Source organism: Callorhinus ursinus, unplaced genomic scaffold, assembly GCF_003265705.2.
Source record: "Callorhinus ursinus isolate GAN/ISIS: 27379988/994484 unplaced genomic scaffold, GSC_fseal_2.0 scaffold77, whole genome shotgun sequence".
NCBI lineage: Eukaryota > Metazoa > Chordata > Mammalia > Carnivora > Otariidae > Callorhinus > Callorhinus ursinus.
In genome coordinates this window covers 1,911,526-1,933,506 of record NW_027397139.1, presented here as the reverse complement: position 1 = coordinate 1,933,506, position 21,981 = coordinate 1,911,526, and the positions used below count along the sequence as shown (strand labels likewise).

Here is a 21,981-nt window from a genome sequence, read left to right as displayed (position 1 = left end):
CAAGAGTGGGGAGGCTTAGGCACCAAGAGGACTAGGGATGAGCTCGAGGTCACACAGCAGGGCCAGGGGTCGAACCCCGGCAACCTGCTTCCCAGCTCCGGGCTCTCCGCAGCTCAGTCATCACTACCAATGCCGCCTGGCGGGCCCCAGGCTCTGGGGGTCCCGGCTCTCAGGGACCCCAGCGCGGGACTACGTTTCCCAGCTTGCCGCGGGGGGGGGTGAGCGTGCGCACTGCGGCCAGTGATGGAGCACTGACGGGGGGCGCGGCTGCGGCGGCGGCGGCGGCGGCGGCGGGGAGGGCTCGGCGGGCCATTGGCTCGTGGTCGCGGCAAAGGCAGCTTGAGGACTAGAAGAGCAAGCGGGGCCCGCGGGCCGGGCCGGGGACGACCTGGGCTGAAGCCATGGAGGACCAGAGGGTAGGACCGGGGCGGGGCGGGGCGGGGCCCCGGGCGGGGGTGGACAAGGGGGAGGGGACCAGGTGATGCCGCAGCGCCCCCCCACCCCCGCAGCTGCTTTGCGGCCGAGGCCCCACCCCCGCCCCAGCCCCGCCCGGATCAAGCCCCCTAATTCGGGACGCAGCACCCGCAGCCGTCGCCCCGACCTCTCCTCATCTGGGCCGGGGTCCAAGCTCATCGCCTCCGTGCCCCCCACGCGCACCCAGAATCCTTGACCCATCCCCCACGCCTTCCATCCGGACTGCGGACCAGGTGTCCGGTCTGTGCCCCGCCCCGCCCCGGAGGACGCCCCTCTAGCTCAGCCCAGGTGGTCCCACGATCCTGCTCCCCCAGGAAAGGGACACGTACGAGGCCTAGGTCAGGGTTCCAGGCCCCAGCAGGATCCTCCCACGCGGCTTCCTTCTCTCCAGGCGTCCCCTCACCCAGACCTCGGTCCCCCACTCCCCAGGTACCTGGGCTCTCGGGCACTCTGTTCTCCAGGTTCCTCTTTTCTTTTTTCTAATCCCTGTTCCCAAGGTATCCCTTTCCCTAGGATAGCCCATTTTCTACCGGCATGATTTTGCTCTGGGGTTTTCTTTCCCCAAGGTAACCCCGAGCCCCGAGCCCCGCCCTCAGTAGATAGGTACAAGGTTGAAGGCTTTGTGCTGGGGCGACCTGGCTCAAGCCCAGGGTCTGCCCCTTCCCCAGAGGTTCTTTGTGAGCCTCAGTTTCTTCTGCTGTAAAATGGGCATGCTTGCAGTGTCCATCTGCTGAGTGAGGGAAGATAGGGCCAGAGCTTTGCCCAGGGCCTGCCTCGTGGCGGGTACCTGAGCTCACTGGCGCTGTGGCTCCCACATCTCCTGGATCCCGGGAAGGCAGAGTGGGGACCCCCAGGTGGGGGAGCCGGGTGCCCGAGGGGCTTACGGGCCCTGCATGTGTGCGTGCTTCCGGTGGCGGCAGGAGGCTCTGCGGAAAATCATTACCACCCTGGCTGTGAAGAATGAAGAGATTCAAAGCTTCATCTACTCCCTCAAGCAGATGCTGCTGAACGTGGAGGTGAGGAAGGCGCCTCTGCAGTAGGGATGGAAGGAGGTGGGGAAGTCTTGGACAGGTACGTGGAAGGGATGGAGGGAGGGGGCAGCCATAGGAGTTAGCCTGTTACTGCTGATGCCTGTCTGCCGTGGCCTGGCTACGGTGTCCACGCCTCAGTTTCCCCATCTGAGCATAGGCTTTGGCCCACCCTGGCCTGTCTGACCCCACAACATCTCTCCAAGGCAAACTCCACCAAGGTGCAGGAGGACCTGGAGGCCGAGTTCCAGTCCCTCTTTTCTCTCCTGGAGGAGCTGAAGGAGGGCATGCTCATGAAGATAAAGCAGGACCGGGCCAGCCGCACCTACGAGCTGCAGGTGTGTGTTGGGTGTGTGTGTGGGGGGAAACTCTCCCAGACCCCCACCCAGCCCCGATTCCCCCATGGCACCCCTCAGACTCAGCAGAGCCCATCTGGCCCTAGTGGCTTCCTCCAAATCTGCTCCTCCTCCTGCACCACTTCTTGGAAAGGCCCCCAGGTGTCTCCAGTGTCCAGAACCAGACACCCCAGTGGCATTGGCCTCAGCTCCTCTTTTTCCTGGTCTCTTCTCTGCCCCCTCACTGGCTGTGATCCATCAATCCCCCACCCCCACCCGCTCCCCTTGATCTCTGTTCCTACCACCTCCCTCCCCCCTTCTCTGTCACCACAGCCCCACCCCCACATCTGGCTCCTCCTTCCCTCCAGTCTTCACCTCCAATTTCTCAGCCCTTCCCACTGGTCCCCCAGATCTGGCAACATCCCCTCTTGCCAAACACCCCCCAACCCCATGGCTCCTGTGGGGTCTCAGACTCTAAATGGAGGTACTGGGGCTGCATCAAAGCCTTCTGGACAACTTTCTAACATCCCGGATTCCCAATCCTGGGAGAATTTGGGGTGCTGAGGCTCAGGTGTGGCCTGGACAGGGGAGTTTTTAAGAAAGGGATCCCCAGGTGATTTTGAAGTGCTGCCAGGAGTGAGGCCCCATTTCCTTCCACCCTCCCTCCCCCATCTGGAGTTGGAGAAAGGCATGGCACCCTGAATCCCAAAGGCAGTGGGGAGCCCCGGAGGGTTTGATGCGGTGGGGTGAGGTGTCTCTTCCCTCGGTGCCGTGCCACTCCCAGAACCAGCTGGCCGCCTGCACTCGGGCCCTGGAGAGCTCAGAGGAGCTTCTGGAGACAGCCAACCAGACCCTGCAGGCCACAGACAGCAACGACTTCCCTCAGGTGGGTACCTCAGAAGCCATACTGGTAGGGCTAGGCCATAAAATACAGGACACCCGGTTAAATTCGCATTTCAGATCAACCCCAAGTGATTTTTTTAGTATAAGTGTGGCCCGCACAACATTTAGTATAAGTATGTCCCAAAGATCCCAAGGAGCATACTTATGTTAAAAAATTATTTGTGGTTGATCTGAAATTGAAATTTAAATTTAACAAGGAGTAATTTGTTTAGTGTAAGCAGATCCCATGCAAATGTTTAGTATTAAAGTATTTCCAGAGGGCGCCTGAGTGGCTCAGATGGTTAAGCGTCTGCCTTCGGCTCAGGTCATGATCCCAGGGTCCTGGGATCGAGTTCCGCATCGGGCTCCCTGCTCCTTGGGAGCCTGCTTCTCCCTCTGCTTCTCTCTCTCTCTCTCTGTCTCTCATGAGTAAATAAATAAAATCTTTAAAAAAAAAAAAGTATTTCCAGATGTTGCGTGGAACATATTTATACTAAAATGTTTGTTGTGTATCTGAAATTCAAATTTAACAAAATTTTTAAAAGATTTTATTTATTTATTTATTTTGAGAGAGAGAGAGAAAGAGAGAGAGAGCAGGGGGAGGAGCAGAGGGAGAGGGACCAGCAGACTCCACACTGAGCGCGGAGCCCGACATGGGGCTGGATCCCACAATCCCGAGATCATGACCTGAGCTGAAACCAAAAGTCGGATCGCTCAACCAACTGAGCCGCGCAGGCGCCTCTAACAACGAAAATGTTTTTAGTATCGTATGTCCCATGCAATATTTAGTATATGTCCTGAATATAGAATGGGACATATTTTTATACCAAAAAATCATTTTGTTTATCTGCAATGCAGATTTAACTGGGCACCCTGTATTTTTATTTGCCAAGTTGACTAGCTGGATATAATGGGCACCAGGCACTGGGGATAGGGGTGGGGGTAGGAGCCTGTCTTTGCCCCCATCCCTCTGGGGCACGGCCAAGCGTTTCTGCCCCAATGGTGGGGGACTTTGGCCAGTGGCTGCCCCTCTGGGCCTCAGTATTCCTGTCTGTACGGTAGCTTTCTGATTCAATCAAGGAAACTCTTTGACTTTTATCCTGTCGCTTTTTCTAGGCTGCCAAGCAAATCAAAGATGGGTAAGATACTGGGATCTGGTTCCCACCCCAGTGCCCCGCCCCTGGTGTGAAGGTGGGGACACCCAGGGGAGGGTCTCTGGGCCCAGAGCACTGGACCAGAACAAGGGGGAGTGGGTCTCCCACACACTTCCGAGAACCGGGCCTGGGCCCCCTTGAGGTGCCTGCCAGCAGGCTGCCTCCACCTTCTTCCCTGCAGTGTGACAATGGCCCCTGCCTTCCGGCTGTCATTGAAGGCCAAGGTGAGCGACAACATGAGTCACCTCATGGTGGACTTCGCGCAAGAGCGGAGGATGCTACAGGCACTCAAGTTCCTACCTGGTGAGAGGAGAACTTTCTCGGGGCCTGGATTTCAGGCCAGTGGTACCCTGAGACAGGCCAGAGGGAGCCCGGCTTTGGAACCCCACAGGCGCTGGCCCTGGGGGTGGAGCCCCGAGGCTCCCCTTCCCATATGGGTTGAGCCACGAGGAAGCCCGCCCCCAGTAGCCGAGCCCTGAAAAGCCCCACCCACCAGGGGTGGAGTCTCACGAAGGCCACACTCTTATCAGAGAATTCTGGAAGTAGTCTACCTCTAAATGGTGGAGTCCCAAGAGAAGGTCCAGCCCTTTGTTGGTTGAACCGTGAGAAAGCTCTTCCCCGCCACCCCACCCTGGTGAAACCCTGGGGAAGCTCCACCCATGGACCCCAGTACCCGGAGGGGCCCCGGCCCCAAGAAGGCCTATGGTGCCGGTGGGGGAGTTTCAGTAAGGTGGCCCCTCTGTCCTGGACAGTGCCCAGCACCCCTGTGATTGACCTGGCCGAGTCCCTGGTAGCAGACAACTGTGTGACCTTGGTGTGGCGCATGCCAGACGAGGACAGCAAGATTGACCACTACGTGCTGGAGTACCGTCGGACCAACTTCGAGGGCCCGCCCCGTCTCAAGGAGGATCAGCCCTGGATGGTCATTGAGGGCATCCGGCAGACAGAGTACACCCTGACTGGTAAGGGCAGCTCAGCCCTGCTGCCGAAACCCCTCCCCTTCCACCCTCCCAATCCGGTGTGGCTCGGCAGTTCCAGGATCCCCTTTCACCTGGGGGGCCTGGCTGGGCTGATCAGGAGTAACAGAAAGTAATAATAATGAAAACGATATTGGTGATCGCCCCTGCACTGTTCATGGAGGGCTTACTAAATGTTTTGCCCCCATGTAATGGACAGGCTTATCATCAGCATTTTACAGATGAGGGAACTGAGGCCCAGGGGGAGAAGGCATTCTCCATCCCCAGCTACCATCCAGCATTTGTTCATTCCAGTGTATGGAGTGCCTGTGGTGTACCGGGCTGTGCCCTTGCATTAGTAAGCAAAACGGACGAAAACCCCTCCCCTCGTGGAGCTGGCGTCCTCCCAGTATTTGGGGATTTCCTTGGCAGGTGTAAGAGAGCAGAATGCGTGCGGGGGATCCCCCAGCCGGTAGGGGAGGGTCTGAGGAAGGGTAAAATCAGGGGGTCCCTAATGAGTTTCAGAAGCGGTCCTGAGCCAAGGGAAATCCTCAGCGGCGGGGCGAGTCTTGCTGACAAGATAACCATCACCCCAGCTCTTGGGCTGTAATCAGCCTGTTCTTTATCTGTAATTAGCATACATGGTTAATAATGAGCATGCTAATTGCAGGAAAGAAAAGCTACCAGCCACCAAGAGGGCCTGTCCTTTGCATCGGAATCAAAATAAACATACCCCACTTTTCCCCCGATATATATATTTTCTATTATATTATATATTATGTAACATATATATTATACATTATATTATGTAACATAAAATTTACATCTTAACCATCTGCAAGGGTCCACTTCGGTAGTAGTAAGTACATTCATAACGTTGTAAAGCCATCACACCATCTTCATCACTCTCCATCTTGCAAAACTGAAACTCTGTCCCCATGGAACACTGACTGTAGCCCCTGGCTCCCACCATCTACTTCCTGCCCCTGTGATTTTTACTACTTCTAGTACCTAACGTGAGCAGAATCGGACAGGATTTGCTCTTTCGTGTCTGGCTTATTTCACTGAGTGCAGTGTCCCCAGGGGTCATCCATGTTGTCGTGCGGATCAGGATTTCCTTCCTTTTTCAGGCTGAATAGCGTTTTCGTGTGTGGACATACCCGGTTTTCGCCACTAATATCGGCTTACGTAACAATAGCTCAGTGTCAAAACCGAGGAACCGACACGAGCATATTCTGCGGTGTCGATCCACATTTCCCTGGTGATTCAGTACTTCATCCGTGTGTGTGTGTGTGTGTGATCTCTCCCCTGTGCAGTTTTCTCCCATGTGCAAATTCACATAACTGCCACCACGGTTAAGGTGGAGGGCTGCTATATCACAGGCTTCCTGATGCATCACCCCCTGGCCATACCCTCCTGCCTTCCACAGAATTTCTAGCGAGTGAATTCCGCAGGGCAGGAAGTTGAGTCCATGAAAAAGTGTGTGGTACTGAGGATGCAGGTGGGGACACTCATCTAGCTAACTAACCCATGTGGTTATTTGGAGCCCACCTGCCATCTCGACTGCTTGGACAGTCAGGAGGGTTTTGGTTTAGTGTTTGTAACTTACATGCCTCCACTCATCTCATCCTCATGTGAACCCTGCTTAGGTTGGGGAATCCGGGGCGCCTGGGTGGCTCAGTCGTTAAGCGTCTGCCTTCGGCTCAGGTCATGATGCCAGGGTCCTGGGATCGAGCCCCGCATCGGGCTCCCTGCTCGGCGGGAAGCCTGCTTCTCCCTCTCCCACTCCCCCTGCTTGTGTTCCCTCTCGCGCTGTGTCTCTCTCTGTCAAATAAATAAATAAATTCTTAAAAAAAAAAAAGAATGGGGAATATGATTGCTGGTTTGCAGAATAGGAAACTGAGGCCCGCAGTGAGTTCAGACCATCCATAATCAGATGGGTTCCAGGTTTCTAAAACTGAGGCTTCTGGTTGGTAATCTTTGCTTGGGGGCGGTAGACGGTGTCACTGAGCAAAGTGCTGAACTCTCGGAGAAGGGTGAGCCAGTGTTGGGCCCTTGGAGGAGGTTGGCAGCCAGCCTGAGGCCCGAAAGAGAAGGGGCGGGTGGAGAACCGCCTTCTAAGAGGAGGAACAACCTGATCGAGGGCTCGGAGGCCAGAGCGCTGGGCCTTTGTGTCTGAAACTAGTTAAGTTTGCCACCCACATCTGTGGGGAGAAGGGAGAAGAGGAATGGGGTCTTTACCTGGAGGGCAAGGGGAGCTATGGGAGGTTTTAGAGCAGGGGGTGCTGAGTGCTGTTTGGGATGGTCAGAGAATGGGCATTCCATGGGGAACGCTCAGGAGGCACCTGGACATGTGGTTTGGGCTAGAGGTTGGGCTGTGGGTGCTGTGGTGGATGGGTGGTATGTGAGGGGCAAGAAAGTGTCAGGGAGCAAGCAGAGTGAGGCGAGTAAGGGCCCCAGACTGAGTTGCCCCGACATTTAAGGGTGTCAAGGAGGGAGGAGCCTGCAAAGAGGACCTAGGGAGAGCAAACAGAGGGGGTGTCCAGGAGACCACTGTGCCTTGGCTGCCAAGGAAAGAGAATGGTCCAGGGGGGAAGGAGTGGTCAGCCAGGAGGTCCTGCAAGGTGGGGACTGACAAAGCCAGAGGAGGGAGAGGAAGTGAGGCAGCAGAGAAAGGTTAGGGATGTAGACAGCTCTCTAAAGAGGGTTAGCTTAAGGGGAAACACAACTAAAGACAGCTCGGTAGTTGCTTTTTATTTTTTAAGACTCGAAGAAACTCATAAAAAAGGACATAAGGGAGTGTGAGGCATATCGTAGAAGTAGGGGAAATTTTTCACCAGGCACGGCTAGATCCAGGGGTTCCAGCAAATGACTCGCTCACTGCTGTTCCCTGCATTTGTTGGATCTGGGGGCTGCATTCAGAAGGAGGCTTGCCAAATGCACTGATAAATTTTCCCAAGAGGAGGGGCGCCTGGGTGGCTCAGTCGTTAAGCGTCTGCCTTCGGCTCAGGTCATGGTCCCAGGGTCCTGGGATCGAGCCCCACATCGGGCTCCCTGCTCGGCGGGAAACCTGCTTCTCCCTCTCCCACGCCCCCTGCTTGTGTTCCCTCTCTCGCTGTCTCTGTCAAATAAATAAATAAAATCTTTAAAAAAAAATTTTTTTTAATTTGTAAACTAGGAGCTTCCTCCTAGTTGGCCAGCCCAGAGAAGACAGTGACTCTGCTCCCTAGAATACCAGCCTGGTGTCCCAGGGAAGATTCTTATTGGCCAGTTTGGGTCATGTGCTATTCCTGAACCTGCTGTTATTGCTTCCTAAAGCATCCTGATTGGCTAGTCTGGGTTGGAGGCGGAGCCAAGTTACACATAGTCCTGCAGGTGAATGAGGGTCAGGGTGGTTTCTCAGGGATAAGATGTTGTTTGCAAGGTGCTCCTTAGAACGAGGAGTGGTGGGATTGCCCTGGGACACAGGGACCTATAACCGGTTGCTCAAAGTGCACACAATGTTGAGATCCCTCTGTTGCTCCTAGGTCTCAAGTTTGACATGAAATACATGAATTTTCGTGTGAAGGCCTGTAATAAGGCGGTCGCAGGCGAGTTCTCCGAGTCAGTGACCCTGGAGACACCAGGTGACTGCCCCACCCACCCTGCCTGTGACTCCACAACCCCTCACCCTGGGGCCCCAGGTACTGGTGTGTAATGATAATCTTCTAATCAGGGTTCTATGACCCTTTTTGCTCGGGCTGCCAGGAAGCTCAGAGCTTAGTCCACAGTAGATTCCCCAGCCCAAGTGTCTAATATAAACCTGCTATTGTTTTTTGCTTTTGCAGTTGACCCCATTTTACCTGGATGGTTTTTATATTCTTTCTCTCTCTCTCTCTCTCACAAACACACACACTTATTCTCTCTTCTAAAAAACAAAACAAAACAGATAAGGGCTCTTAGAGTGGGGGGTGGGGTATCAGTCGTGAAGACCGATCTTACTCTCCTACGGCAGCACCTTTGCGTGCCCTCGGTAGGAAGTCCTTCTGCAGCCTAGCTTAACTATCGTGCTACAGCCCGGCCCCTCTCCTGCGATTAACCTGCAGCGGAAGCACAGAGCGCGAGCGCTTTGGGAAAATGCCTCCCAACCTACGGGACCTTTAGGCGGCAAGCCCTCGGCCCTCACTGCCCCAGCCACACGCTCTGCCCCTTCCGCGCTTCCCCGTCCATCCGTCCATCCGTCCGTCTGTCTTGGTGTCTTGCTGCCTGTTCTCTCTGTAGCTGTCTGCCCCTGAGTCCGTCCGTCGGTCTCTCTCTCTCTGTCTCAGTCACCGTTGTCTTTTTCTGTTCTCTGTCCCTGTCACGGTGTGTCTTGGTCACTGTCTGTCTCTCTGTCTCTCTCCGTGTCTCTCCGGGTTTCCCCATCTCTGTGACTCCCTCGTCTGCCCGGCCCCAGCGTTCATGTTCCGCCTGGATGCGTCCACATCTCACCAGAACCTGCGGGTGGATGACCTCTCCGTGGAGTGGGACGCCATGGGCGGGAAGGTGCAGGACATCAAGGCTCGAGAGAAAGATGGCAAGGGGCGGACCGCGTCTCCCGTCAACTCCCCAGCGAGGTAGCCTGTCCCCCCCGCCCCCACCGAGTGTCTGGTGGAGGAGATCAAGCTGGACAGGGACACCCAGGGTCCTGCGTGGTCGAGCCTGGGGTGGGAGGAGGGACATGGGGCTGGAGGAGTGCAAAGAGGAAATGAAGGGAGAAGAGGTTTTTCGCTGGGTCTTGACAGGTGAATAGTTTTCCACATTAGGAAGGGCAGGGCCATGTTCTGATATGCGGGGCCCAGCGCACGAAAAGAACCAAGTCCTACAGAGGACTGATGAGAAGACCATGGTGGCTGGGTGGGCCAGGGAAACCCTCCTCTGGGGCCGGTGAGGGCCGAACTGAGCCTTCCCCTCCCCGCCCCTCACAGAGGTGTGCCGTCCCCCAAGAGGATGCCCTCGGGTCGTGGGGGTCGGGACCGCTTCACGGCTGAGTCCTACACGGTGCTGGGTAAGGAGGAGCGAAGACAGGAGGGCAGAGGGGACACTCTGGGCGGGGCCCTGATGGGGGGGTGGGGGCGGAGAGAACTTCAGCTGGGGAAACTGAGGCAGCCACCAACGAAGCTTTCTGGGAATGGGTCTAATAATGTGTTGCTGTGGTGCTGGAGGAGTGGGAGGATTGGGGGGTGGGCTTCCTGGGGTGGGGGGCAGAGCTTACGGAGGCTCTGGCCTAGAGATCAGCCAAGGGGGGGGGTTCCTGGGGTTTGTGGAATGCCTGGGACTTGCGAAGTAGCTGGAAAGAATGGTTGCTGGTCTTGGCTAGAGTTGGGGTTAGGGGAAGAAGCAGGGGAAGGGGTGGGGGGCGCTGGTCTGCAGAGTGGCTGAGACCTCACCTAGTTGTGGTCAGGAGAGTAGCTGAGGTCGGGGGTGGGGGAGCAGGCCTGGAGAAGAAACATATGTGGGGGTGAGCCCTGTATCTGTGGAGGAGCTGAGATAGTAGATGGACGGGAGCTGGGAGCGGGGGGGGGGGGGGCAGGAGCGCGTAGAGAAAGCTGAAGCTCAGGAGTCGCTGGATCAGGGAGGAGGTGAGCTGGCCAGGATCTGAATCTGGACCTGGGAGAGTGTGCACTCGGGGATTAACTGAGATCCGGGAAGAGCTGAGGCCCAGAAGTTGGCCTCCACCAGGAGCTGGGGGTCTGGGTAGAATCTAGATTCACAAAGCGACAGGAAAGAGTCCCAGAGTGCCATACGTGGAGTTGGCCAGGAGCAAGGGTTTGGGGATTATGTAGTCTCTGGGAAGAACTGAGGACTGAGGAGTATCTGGAGGAAGTTTCTAAGGACTGGAAGCATCTGGAAGGAGTAGCTTGAACCTGCAGAGAATCTGAAAGGATTAGTTGAGGCTTGGAGAGTATCTGGGCTTTCTGAGTATCTAGAGGAAGTGGATGCAGCCTGGGGACTACCTGGGAGGAATAGCTGGGAACTGAGGAGTATCTGGAGGGAAGAGCTGGGGTCTGGGGAGTATGGGGGTGACCACCCCTTTGTGGAAGGGCATCTGGGACCCGATTCCACCCGGCCCCCGCTGCCTACCCCACAGGGGACACACTGATCGACGGTGGGGAACATTACTGGGAGGTGCGCTACGAGCCGGACAGCAAGGCGTTCGGCGTGGGGGTGGCGTACCGCAGCCTGGGCCGCTTTGAGCAGCTGGGCAAGACGGCCGCGTCCTGGTGCCTGCATGTCAACAACTGGCTGCAGGTCAGCTTCACCGCCAAGCACGCCAACAAGGCCAAGGTGCTGGAACCCCCCGTGCCCGACTGCCTGGGTGTGCACTGCGACTTCCACCAAGGTGACCCCGAGCCCCGATCAGCATCGCGAGCCCCCTCTCCCCGCCCGCTCTCTGCCGCAAGCCCCTCTCATCGCTCCCCCCCACCCCGCCCCTGTCGCTCTGCCTCCACCCCAGGCCTCCTGTCCTTCTACAACGCCCGCACCAAACAGCTGCTGCACACCTTCAAGGCCAAGTTCACACAGCCCGTGCTGCCTGCTTTCACAGTGAGAACCCTTCCACGGCGGGGAGGGGAGGGGTGGGGCCGGGGCTGGCTCTGCTCCTGAGCCTGCCCACCCCCCTCACCGTTCACTGGTCCCCAGGTGTGGTGCGGCAGCTTCCAGGTGACGACAGGCCTGCAGGTCCCCAGCTCTGTGCGCTGCCTGCAGAAGCGGGGCAGTGCCACCAGCAGCTCCAACACCAGCCTCACCTAGGCCACTGGACCGCCCGCCCAGCCCGGCTGAGTTTGGGGCCCCCTCGCAGGCCTTGGTTGTTTCAGCCGACACCTTCTTCTCACTTTGCTGCTTGGAGCCTTAACTCCTGATTGGGGGGGGGGGTCACCAATGGGGAACAGGCACCAGGGCGGGCCCTCGTCCCCACCTCACCTCCTAATAAAAGTCAATCACTGGCCAGGCCATGCTGATGGTTCTTTGGGGTTGGCTGGCACTTGAGTGTGCCCCAAACCTCTCTGGACCTCAGCTTTCCTGGCTGTAAAATGGGCCTTTCTTTTAGGGTCAGGTGGCAGGTTTTGCTGAGCAAGTGGGGCCTGCTGTGGGCGGACATCTGACAGACGCTCACAGCCCCCCACCCCGGCCCAAGCCAGGCCAGACACATCGGCCCTGGGGTCACTTGAACTTTTATTCTGGGAGGAGTGGTCGGCTGACTTCGGAAGCCCGAGCCCGGCTCACTGATCCCCAGCGTGTCCAGTGGAGTGCTCCAGAGCCCGCCTCCGCTGCAGTTTCTCTTCCAGCTCCGCCGTCAAATCTGCCAACCCTGGGTGGGGGGGGGTGTGTGTGTGTGACCGAGGCCTCCGCTGCACCAGGGATCCGCAGTCCGTGCCTGTGCCCCCAACCCCACACCCACCCACAACGTGCTGCAAAATCTGTGGGGCCCCGTGAAAGGTGAAAATGTACTCAAAAGCCTGGAGGAATTTCAAGATGGCTCAGCGTTAGACCGAGCATGGGGAGCTCTGGAGTGGGGGGTTCCGTGTGACTGCACAGGCCACCCACCTGGGAGGCCCACCCTGCATCGATCCCCACACGCCTCACCTGTGGTGGGGAAGAGAGTCTGCATTGAGCCGACTGCTAGCTTCTTGGCCAGGTCGCCGCTGAGGCCTTTAGGCTCTGGAGAAGGCAGATGAAGAGGTGAAGGCGGAGGCTGGCTCTGGGCTGGATGAGGGAAGGGCGGGGGAGGAGGGACTCCTACCTGGCTTGGGGGCAACGGGTGGCTTGAGTGCCTTTGCCTGGACTTTCGCCAACTTCCTGGGCTTTGGGACTGGCTGACTGGGGGAAGGCACTGTATGGACAAAGGTGTGGTGTGTTACATCCGGCTTTGAGCCCCCTCCCCCTGTCCCCATCTGTCCTTGGCTCCGTCCCTACCTACCATCCCCGTTCGTGTAGTTGGCAGCTGGGGCATCTCCAGTGGGGATCACGTAGTTCTCCTGGTTCAGGAGTGGGGGTGACCTGCCCTGGCTTGACACAGGTGTGATGGGCACGGGCGGCAGCTGCTTGGGGCCACCTGAGGCAGGTGCAGGCCCTGGTGGGAAACGGCAGTTCTTGTCTGGGCCCACGTGGTGCAGGGACACCTTCGCGGGGGTCTGTTTGCCTCCGAATGAGGATGCATGTACTCATGCCAGGATTCAGGCATGTGACCCTGTGCATGTGCGTGTCCCTGTGTAGTATAAACATGTACACTGAGTGAATCTGCATAGTTGAATATATGTAAAGGGTTTGTACACACACACCTAAACGTGTGTACGTGCATGACACTGCGTGGATACTAAAGTATGTGCTCAGGTGTTCGTCTCCATCAGTGTGCATACCCGTGTACCTCAGAATGTCTGAATTTGCGCTCGTGGGTGAGCATTTGTGTGTGCATGCCTGGTTGTGGCTTAGGTGTGCGTATGTGTGCGACACAGGACTGGAACTGTGGGACACTTGTACTCACGCATGTGTGGAGCCCTCGGCCGTGTAGGTGTCTACAAATGAGTTTCTGATTATGCAGACGGATGCAGTCCGGGTTCGTGAGTGTACAGTGTGTGTGTGTGTGTGTGTGTGTACATACATGCCCAGCGTGCACAAGGGTCCCCCCACATCTGCCCAGCCCCAGGAGGACCAGACTGCTTACCCCACAGACCCTTCCAGCCCCTTCTTCCTGCTCCATAAACGGGACCGCCTCCCAGTTCAACAGCCACCCGGGATGCTCTCTCTGGGTAGTTTCTTGCTCCAGGTGAAGCCCATCTCTACCTACTGAAATCCTTTGAGACCTTAAGCAAACACCCCCTCCTCCAGGAAGCCTTCCTCCTATTCTGCCCTCTTTCTCTGCCCAAGTCTAGGCACCTCTGCTTCCAGCCCCAGGTTCAACCGCACAGGGCTGGGAGTGTATCCGGGCTCCACAACCCGGAGGGCAGGGTCTGGGTAATTTCCGGGTCGTTGCAACTCTGGCTACAAGATTGGACACGGGCGGTGCCATGTGGGTCCCAGGTATCTCCCCACCGTGGCCCAGCGGTGCCCGCAGGGCGGGGGCATCACCTGCGCCCGGCGCCGCGGGGGTCGAACACACCACCCACACACTCTCGCCGTTCTCTTTATCCGCCTCCACGTGGCCTACAACAGAGATCGGTCCTAGCGGAGGTGCGGCGGCTGGGCATTGACCCAGGGGTGGCCCGTGGGGGCAGGAGCTGGAGAGGCACGTACTGGGTCCCCCGAGTTCCCTGAGACCGCACCCACCTAGAACCTTCTCGTAGTTTTCGTCCAGCAGGAAGGGCACCAGCGCGTTATTGGTGTGTGACACGAAATAGTTGATCACTGCGTCGAGTGAGGCACAAGAGAACTGGAGACGGATAGGGGTCGCAGTTAAAGCTGTTGAGGAAGGGGCGCAGACCCCACCACTACGCACCCCGGGACCCCGGACCAACGCTCACCGGCTCCTCCACGTCGATCACATACTTGGGGCCCTCACGCTTCACCTTGTAATGCCGGAACACCGACTTCCTGCGCAGGCCGTGGTGAGTGGGGGGACCGGCTCAGACCAGGGAGAACCCCGCCCCTTGTCCTGGCTCCGACCCCGCGGGGGGCCTGAACTCTTCTTGCTCTCCTGCACACTGACCACGCCGAGTCCTGGCGTGGCTCTATGCGGAGAACCAGGCCCTCAACTGACTGCACCCTCCAGAAAGACCATGCCACTGGTCCTGCCACTGCCCCCAGGGAGGACCATGCCCCGATGGCTCCACCCAGGAGGCCCCGCCTCCCTACTGGGCTCTGCCTCCCTACTGGGCTCCGCCCCCGGGGTTCTGACTCCACCTTCAACTGGCCCGACCCCTCACCAGACTATCCCAAAGGAAGCTTTAATATCAGTCTCTGATCCGCTCCCAGAGTGGTTCCATCTCAAAAACCTGATTCAATCAGTGGTTCCATCTCAAAAGCCTGACCACAGGGAGGGCCGGGACATGACTCCACCCTCAGGGTCCTGACTCCGCCCAAAGGACTGGTTACCACCCCTGGATTTGATTTCTTCCCTGCTCCAGATGCCCAGACCCAGCTCCGACTCCGCGCCGAAGAGCCGATCCTAATCCAAAGGTCTGACCTCGCCTATAGAGTCCCGTCCCGGTTCCAGGATCTAACTCCTCCCCCAAGGGGATCCACCGCCCTGCCTGGCCCCTAGCCCCGCCCCCAGGCAGTGACTCTACCCTCCCATCCCGGGGCGGGGCCAGCCTCAGGACCTCTTGCCCCGGGAGCTCTGGCCCCGCCCCTAGGGACTACCCCCGTCCCAGCTCTAACTCCGCCCCCACGCTCGCTCCTCCTCCCTCCCCGGCTCCGGCTCCGGCGCCGCGCAGGCGCACCCATTGAACGTCTGGCGCGTGGTGACCGACACGTCGTCCCCGCCGTCCCCGCTGGGTCTCAGCAGCAGGTTTCCGCAATCGGGATAGCGCGCCAGGAGTAGCTGCGCCTCCAGCCGGCTCACCTTCATGAAGCAGCTGGGGAGGGCCGCGTCCCTCACTCAGGGCAGGCCCCGCCCCTGGATCCCAGCCCCGCCCTCCCGCGAAGCCCCGCCCCCCGCGCCTGGACCGGGCCGCGTACGCTCGGCTGGCCTTCCCCCAGTCTCCGGCCTCGCGCTTCCGTCCGCCGCCGTCCCGGCGGGGCACTCACGAGGGCACCTCGAACGCGCGGCGCGCCTTCTCTTTGGCCAGGGCGTCGGCCATCATATACAGGTGTCCGGGCAGCAGGGTCAGGTTCGACGGGACACGCAGCTGAGGGTTGATGGGGCGCCCGAGGACGCTCGGCCGTTAGGGCACGAGCGGCTTGTGCCCGTGTCACCGACGGGCACCCTGAGACCGGGGTGCGGGCCGAGCCAGGATGGGAACCCGCGTTCTGCAGCCACCCAGGGCAGGGGCAAAGAGGCTTTGGAGGGGACGTGAAGACACCTCGCTGATGGGGAGGACAGATCAGATGCTAGAATGAATGTAGGGTCTCAAACCCAGCGGCCTGCAGGGGCCAGGCAGAGGACAAATGACTAAAAGAGAAATCAGGAATGTTGACAAAAACTCCAGGCTTTTAAGTAATGGCAGGTAACTTTTACATATTTTACGTCTGTGGGCTCCACCTGGCTCACGGCCGGCGGCCGCCCGCGTAAGAGGAGGCTGCTTTGAGGGGTGTAGGGTGGAAAGAGGAGAGAGGGTTCTGAGCAGGTGCCCGCGCTTACCTCGACCACCGTCAGGATGAAGCCTTTCCACATCTCCCGAGACTCCAGGCTCTCTACCTGGGGAGGGAAAGAGGAGTCCATGTCAATGAGCCTCGGCCCATTCATCTGTGAAATGGGGATGAGGAATACTAGTAGTTTTCAAGGTTAAATGAGTAAGGACGTGTTCATTTAGGACGTCTGAACTTAAGTCCTTAGTAATGTGGGATGCTATCCTGTAATGTCACTGAATCAACATTTATTTATTTGTCTCTTTTATTTATTCTACATCAACTTTTTTTTAAGATCTCATTTATTTTGAGAGAGGGAGTGAGCGAGAGAGCACGAGCAGGGGGAGGGGCAGAGGAAGGGGGAGAAGCAGACTCCCCGCTGAGCAGGGAGCCCTACACAGCGTTCCATCCCAGGACCCTGGGATCATGACCTGAGCCGAAGGCAGATGCCTAACCGACTGAGCCACCCAGGCGCCCCTGGTTTGTGTTGTTTTAAAAGTCCTTCGGCTCAGGTCAGGATCCCCTGAGATGCAGCGCTCCATCAGGCTCCCTGCTTCTCCCTCTCCCTCTGCCCCAACCCCCACCCCCTCTTGTACGCCCTCTCTCTCAAATGAATAAATAAAATCTTAAAAATAAATAAGTAAATAAAATAAAACAACATAAATCAGATGATGTATCCCTATACATGTAACGCCATGTATCCCTAAACCCTCCCAGGACTCCCGCCTCCTTTGGAGTAAAAGCTCAAGTCCTCCCCAGGGCCCACAGAGGGCCCCGCACCACACAGCCCCCCTCCTCTCTCCGCCCCGCTCCCTCCCCCACACCTCACTCTGCTCCAGCCACATGGGCCTCCTCCCTGCTCCTCCAATATGCCAGGCCTCTGCTAAAGAGCCATTTCACAGCTATCCACATTGCTGGTTCCCTTTCCTCCTTCGGGTCCTCAGTAAGGCCTTCCCTGGTCACCCTGTGTAACACTGTACCCCAACCCCCCTCTCTCCTTTCCCTAGCATCTCCCGCCACCTGACACTCCAGATATTTCACTCACTTATATTGTTTATTGTGTGTCTTCCCACTAGACTCTAAACTCCACAAGGGTGGGGATTTTTAATTGTCTTGTTCACAGCTGTGCGACTAGGAGAGTGTCAGGCACACAGTAGGTGCTCAATAACGTTGCCTGAAAGATTGCATGCGGGCAGTGACCATCCACGGGGCTCACATCTTGTTATGACTACGCGTATGATCCTGTTTTGCAGTTGTAGAAACCAAGGCATAGAAAAGTTAAGTGAGTTGCCCCGGGTCACCAACCCAGTGGTAGACCCCATGTGACTCCATGCTAGTGTGTGTGAGTGGTACCTGTGACAGGGAGGGACGGGCCTACCTTGAACTTGATCTCTTGGTTCCAGAGGACCAGGCTGAAATAGATGTCAGGGTCTCTTGAGCTTCCCCAGGGCTCCTCATCGGTGAGCCTCACAAATGCTCCTAGGCCTAACTTCTCCACGTGCTGGGGATCCAGAAGCAGGAGTCTGAGCACCAGGCTTGTGGCTCCTCAGGCTCCTCAGGCCCTTCGGCTTGGCCACACCCACCCACACTCTCTGCTTGGTCCCCGAGGTCAGGGCTGGGGTGGGGAGACCAGCCCTGAGCCCTCATTCCCATCCTTACCTGGGAGTCCCGATTACTATTATAGAAATAAAGAGTGCAACCCTGGATGCCTGCCCAGAACTTCTTGTAATCCTGAGGACCAAAGATAGAGAGCAGAAGGTGAGAAGGAAAATCTGGGTACCTCCATGACACCCACGCCTGTCTCAGGATCTTTGCACTGGCTGTTCTCTCTGCCTGAACACTCTTTCCCCAGATCTTCACACAGTTTCCTTCATCACCTGCTTTGGGTCTTTGAACAAATGTTCCTTCTCTGGGAGGCCCTCCCCATCCATGGCCCAGCCCCTCGGGATCTGTTATTCTTTGAGAAAGGACCAAAGAAATTTTGAAGGGATGGGAGATCCAGAGCAGCCCCCCAGTGTACAGAGGTAGGAGTTCTAGGAGAAAGTTGAACCAACCATCCACCCACACACCCACCCATCTACTTACTCATCCACACATACATATATCCCCCTTCTCCATGTCCACCCCATAAATATTTATTGGGATCTCCTAATTTTACAAGGCTCTGGATTCTAGAAGTACAGTAGATTCAGGATGTCTCCCCAGAATTCTGAATTGCAAATGTCCTAATTTTCTTGGAGGTCTAAGGGGCTGATACAGCTAAGACTGTACGATTCTGGGGTTTTTTTCCAGCAAATATTCCCCGAACACCTACTCTGCACCCAGCTGTGTTGCAGGCAAAATAATAAATGGGACTTGGCTTCTGTTTCGAAATAGATCATCTTCCAGAAGAATATAGAAAGAATAGGTACTAAAATCTGGGGTGCCTGGGTGGCTCAGTGAGTGAAGCATCCGACTCTTGGTTTTGGCTCAGGTCATGAGCTCGGGGTCCAGAGATCGGGCCCTGCTTAGGGCTCTGTGCTCAGTGGGGCATCTGCTTGAGGATTCTCTCTCTCCCTCTGCCTCTGCCCTCCCCCCCCGACTCATGCTATCGCTCAAATAAATAAAACCTTAAAAAGAAAGAGAAAGCATAGATACCAAAATCCTCCAGGGAAGAGAAATTAGGGCCCCGGGAGGGACAGACCCTGAACCTTGAGACACAGAGGACGAGAAAGGCCCTCCAAGTGGGAATCTGGGAAAACTTCCTGAAGGAGGAGGTACTTTAATTAGTCCATAATGATAATGAGGATAGCTCTCATATTGACAGCTAGCATCCATTCATCAATCCACCTATAGATCCATCCATCTGCCTCTCTATCCATCTATCCATCCATCTATTCATCTACATATCCACCCACCCACCATCTGTCCGTAGATATATACACACATTTAACATTTGCTGAGGACCTATTATGTGCCAGGCACTGGGAACAGAGTAATAAGTGATTAAACTCAGCATGGTCAGACCTGCTTCCTTATGGACACACTATACACCATTGCACAAGATAATTAAACGCTCCGTGCCTCAGTTTCCCCACCTATAAAATGGCCATAGAGGTGTACCTACCTCGGAGGATGTTGTGAGAATTGGGGGTGTGAATACCAGTAAAGCACTAGCGCTTGCAGAGTCGGGTCCACAGACCACTGAGGGCTACCCCTCTCCTGTAACCCTGACTAGGGCCCTCGTGTACCCATTTTGTACTAGAGAAAACTGAGGCACAAAGACAGAGTCACTTGTCCAAGGCCTGCGAGTCAGGAAGGCATGGAGCAGGGATGTGAACCTGGGTCTTGCACTCTGGGGCCAGGCCTTTCCGAGCCGCTGTGGTCTCAATGCTGTCTAGGCTGGGGAGGATGTGGGCACCTGAAGGCACAAGGCAGGGAGGAGGGAACTGGGGGTTCCTTCTGGTGGCTCTGGGGGTGGGCCCGGAAAGCAGTGGGTGGGTGTTTGGGGTTGTAGCAGGAAATGAGCAGGAGCAGTGGGGAGGGAGAGATGGACCTTCCTGGGAAGGAGTATTTGGTCCTGCCATATGTGGCCCCCTCAGCTTTCACTGTCCCCATATGCCACCTGTCCTGGCCTTGACCCCTGCAGCTGAGGTTCATGGTTACTTAGGGGCTGGGGTGGGGTATGGGAGTCAGAAGTCTTCCCATTTCCTGGTGGAAGTCCCTGATCCTGCCTGTATCCAAGAGACAGAGAGACCAAGAGGGAGACACATGGAGACAGGCAGGGAGAGGCAAAGAGAAGGAGATAAATCAGCCCGGCGGGGCACAGAACCTTTTCCAGCCCCCAGCACACGCCCCGCTCCATCCAGTACCCAGTACCCACCCCGCCCCCTCGGCCAGATGCAGAGTTCTAGGCTCAGAGAAGGGCCGCCAGCCACCTAGGAGCCCAGCTGTGCCAGCTCCCTGCCCCGCCTTACCTGGTCGCCGGGTCCCTTCTTCTCCAGAAAGCTCTCATAGTAGTGTGAGGGTAGAGCACCCTTGTGTTTGGGGACCCAGGGTGGGCTTAGGGCTGAGGCCATGGCCTGGCCTCTCCTTCCAGTGGGTGCGCGCCAGCTGAGCCAGGAAGCAGAGAAACAGATTTCAGGGGAATTTCCTCTTCTGTCAGCTCCCCAGCTCCCTCCCCTGCCAGCAATGGGCGGGTGCTGGACCCGGCTTGTCCTAGGGAAATCCCAGCCTCTCTGGTCTCCCCAGGAGGTCTGGGAGGCCTGCAGGAGTTATGGAGGAGGGGGCCACCGGGAGGCTTTCAGTACAGAGCAGAGACTGGGCAGAGGGTTCACGGAGGAGGCACCTGTCTAAGCAAAGGTCTGGATGTGCGATAGGGAGGAGCAAAGTGTTGGGGCGGCAAGGGATGTGTCAAGAGAGGACAGGGCAGGAACATAGCATGAAGGTCTGAGTGCCCCTTAGGCTGCCTGCACTTTAGGCCAACCTTACCTAAACCTACCAAAAAATCTTGCTGGGATTTTGATAGGAATTGTACCTGCATATCAATTGAGGAACGCCTGACATTTTTACTATGTTGTCTTTTATTTTTTTTAGATTTTATTTTTAAGTAATCTCTACACCCAATGTGGGGCTTGGACTTAAAACCCTAAGATCAAGAGTCACGACGAGCTCCACTGCCCCGTCCCTATTATGTTGAGTCTTATCCATGGTCTATATCTTCACTTATTTAAATCTTTGATTTTGGGCACCTGGGTGGCTCAGTCGTTAGGCGTCTGCCTTCAGCTCAGGTCATGATCCCAGGGTCCTGGGATCGAGCCCCACATCGGGCTCCCCACTCAGCGGCAAGCCTGCTTCTCCCTCTCCCACTCTCTCTGCTTGTGTTCCCTTCCTAGCTGTCTCTCTCTCTGTCAAATAAATAAATAATATCTTAAATAAATCTTTGATTTTGGTCATCAGCAAGGTATAGTTTTCTCATACAAGTCCTGTACCTGTTTTGGTAGACTTACATCTAAGCATTTCTTTTTTTCTTTTCTGTTTTTGAACAGTTATAAACAGCATTGTATTTTTTTTATATAAGATTGTATTTATTTATTTGACAGAGAGAGAGAGAGAGAGAGAGAGAGAGCACAAGCAGGCAGAGCGGCAGGCAGACGGAGAGGAAGAAGCAGGCTCCCTACAGAGTAGAGAGCCCAATGTGGGGTTTGATCCCAGGACCACAGGGATCATGACCTGAGCCAAAGGCAGACACTTTTTTTTTTTAAGATTATTATTATTTTTATTATTTTTATTTTTTTTTTAAATTTTATTTATTTATTTGAGAGAGAGAGAATGAGAGATAGAGAGCACGAGAGGGAAGAGGGTCAGAGGGAGAAGCAGACTCCCCACTGAGCGGGGAGCCCGATGCGGGACTCGATCCCGGGACTCCAGGATCATGACCTGAGCCGAAGGCAGTCGCTTAACCAACTGAGCCACCCAGGCGCCCTAAGATTATTATTATTTTTAAAAGATTTTATTTACTTGACAGAGAAAGACACAGTGAGAGAGGGAACACAAGCAGGGGGAGTGGGAGAGGGAGAAGCAGGCTTCCCGGAGAGCGGGGAGCCCGATGTAGGGCTCGATCCCAGGACCCTGGGACCATGACCTGAGCACAAGGCAGCCGCTTACCGACTGAGCCACCCAGGTGCCCCCTGAAGGCAGACATTTAACTAACTGAGCCACCCCAGGCACCCCAGCATTGAATTTTTCATTCCAGATTTCACTGCTAGCACACAGATGTGCGTTTATTTTTTTTAGGCATAGATTTTTAATTTTTTTTTTTTTTAATTTTTAAGTAATCTCTACATCCATAGGGGCTCAAACCTACAACCCTGGGATCAAGAGTCACACGCTCCACTGACTGAGCCAGCCAGGTGTTTTTACTTAAGGG

General features: G+C 56.2%; 2 protein-coding genes across 8 annotated transcripts; one reads left to right on the top strand and one right to left on the bottom strand.

Annotated features, from left to right (window-relative positions):
• The first annotated feature begins 283 nt into the window (after positions 1–283).
• FSD1 (fibronectin type III and SPRY domain containing 1) lies at positions 284–12,074 on the top strand. Of its 4 annotated transcripts, none has more exons than XM_073887181.1 (13): positions 284–416; positions 1,473–1,490; positions 1,709–1,840; positions 2,622–2,723; positions 3,836–3,858; positions 4,055–4,176; positions 4,626–4,835; positions 8,357–8,455; positions 9,265–9,424; positions 9,776–9,855; positions 10,939–11,190; positions 11,305–11,393; positions 11,490–12,074. In XM_073887181.1, exons 1-13 carry the CDS (start codon positions 402–404, stop codon positions 11,598–11,600), a joined length of 1,413 nt encoding a protein of 470 aa, XP_073743282.1. In that variant the 5' UTR covers positions 284–401; the 3' UTR covers positions 11,601–12,074. The 4 variants fall into 4 exon arrangements, with proteins under 4 accessions (XP_073743282.1, XP_025717277.1, XP_073743283.1 ...); XM_025861492.2 differs by having other exon boundaries at positions 1,395–1,490; XM_073887182.1 differs by having other exon boundaries at positions 299–416; positions 1,473–1,545.
• On the bottom strand, positions 12,005–20,354 carry STAP2 (signal transducing adaptor family member 2). 4 transcript variants are annotated; one of them, XM_025861494.2, is made up of 13 exons: positions 20,030–20,350; positions 17,733–17,804; positions 17,452–17,574; positions 16,087–16,143; positions 15,534–15,634; positions 15,227–15,361; positions 14,309–14,378; positions 14,115–14,217; positions 13,917–13,991; positions 12,769–12,921; positions 12,592–12,681; positions 12,435–12,509; positions 12,005–12,159 (listed from the first exon to the last, which is right to left on the bottom strand). In XM_025861494.2, the coding sequence occupies exons 1-13, from the start codon at positions 20,129–20,131 to the stop codon at positions 12,071–12,073; spliced, it is 1,245 nt and encodes a 414-aa protein (XP_025717279.1). In that variant the 5' UTR covers positions 20,132–20,350; the 3' UTR covers positions 12,005–12,070. The 4 variants fall into 4 exon arrangements, with proteins under 4 accessions (XP_025717279.1, XP_073743285.1, XP_073743284.1 ...); XM_073887184.1 differs by lacking the exon at positions 12,769–12,921 and having other exon boundaries at positions 20,030–20,354; XM_073887183.1 differs by lacking the exon at positions 13,917–13,991 and having other exon boundaries at positions 20,030–20,352.
• Positions 20,355–21,981: the final 1,627 nt, after the last annotated feature.

Coding starts and splice junctions, on each gene's coding strand:
- FSD1 (XM_025861491.2), top strand. CDS start 1,368: ATGTGTGCGTGCTTCCGGTGGCGGCAGGAGGCTCTGCGGAAAATCATT. Junction 2,724..3,835: donor ACAGCAACGACTTCCCTCAG/GTGGGTACCTCA, acceptor CGCTTTTTCTAG/GCTGCCAAGCAAATCAAAGA. Junction 11,394..11,489: donor CCGTGCTGCCTGCTTTCACA/GTGAGAACCCTT, acceptor ACTGGTCCCCAG/GTGTGGTGCGGCAGCTTCCA.
- STAP2 (XM_025861494.2), bottom strand. CDS start 20,131: ATGGCCTCAGCCCTAAGCCCACCCTGGGTCCCCAAACACAAGGGTGCT. Junction 16,144..17,451: donor ACCAAGAGATCAAGTTCAAG/GTAGGCCCGTCC, acceptor TTCCCTCCCCAG/GTAGAGAGCCTGGAGTCTCG. Junction 14,379..15,226: donor ACGCGCCAGACGTTCAATGG/GTGCGCCTGCGC, acceptor CGGCCTGCGCAG/GAAGTCGGTGTTCCGGCATT.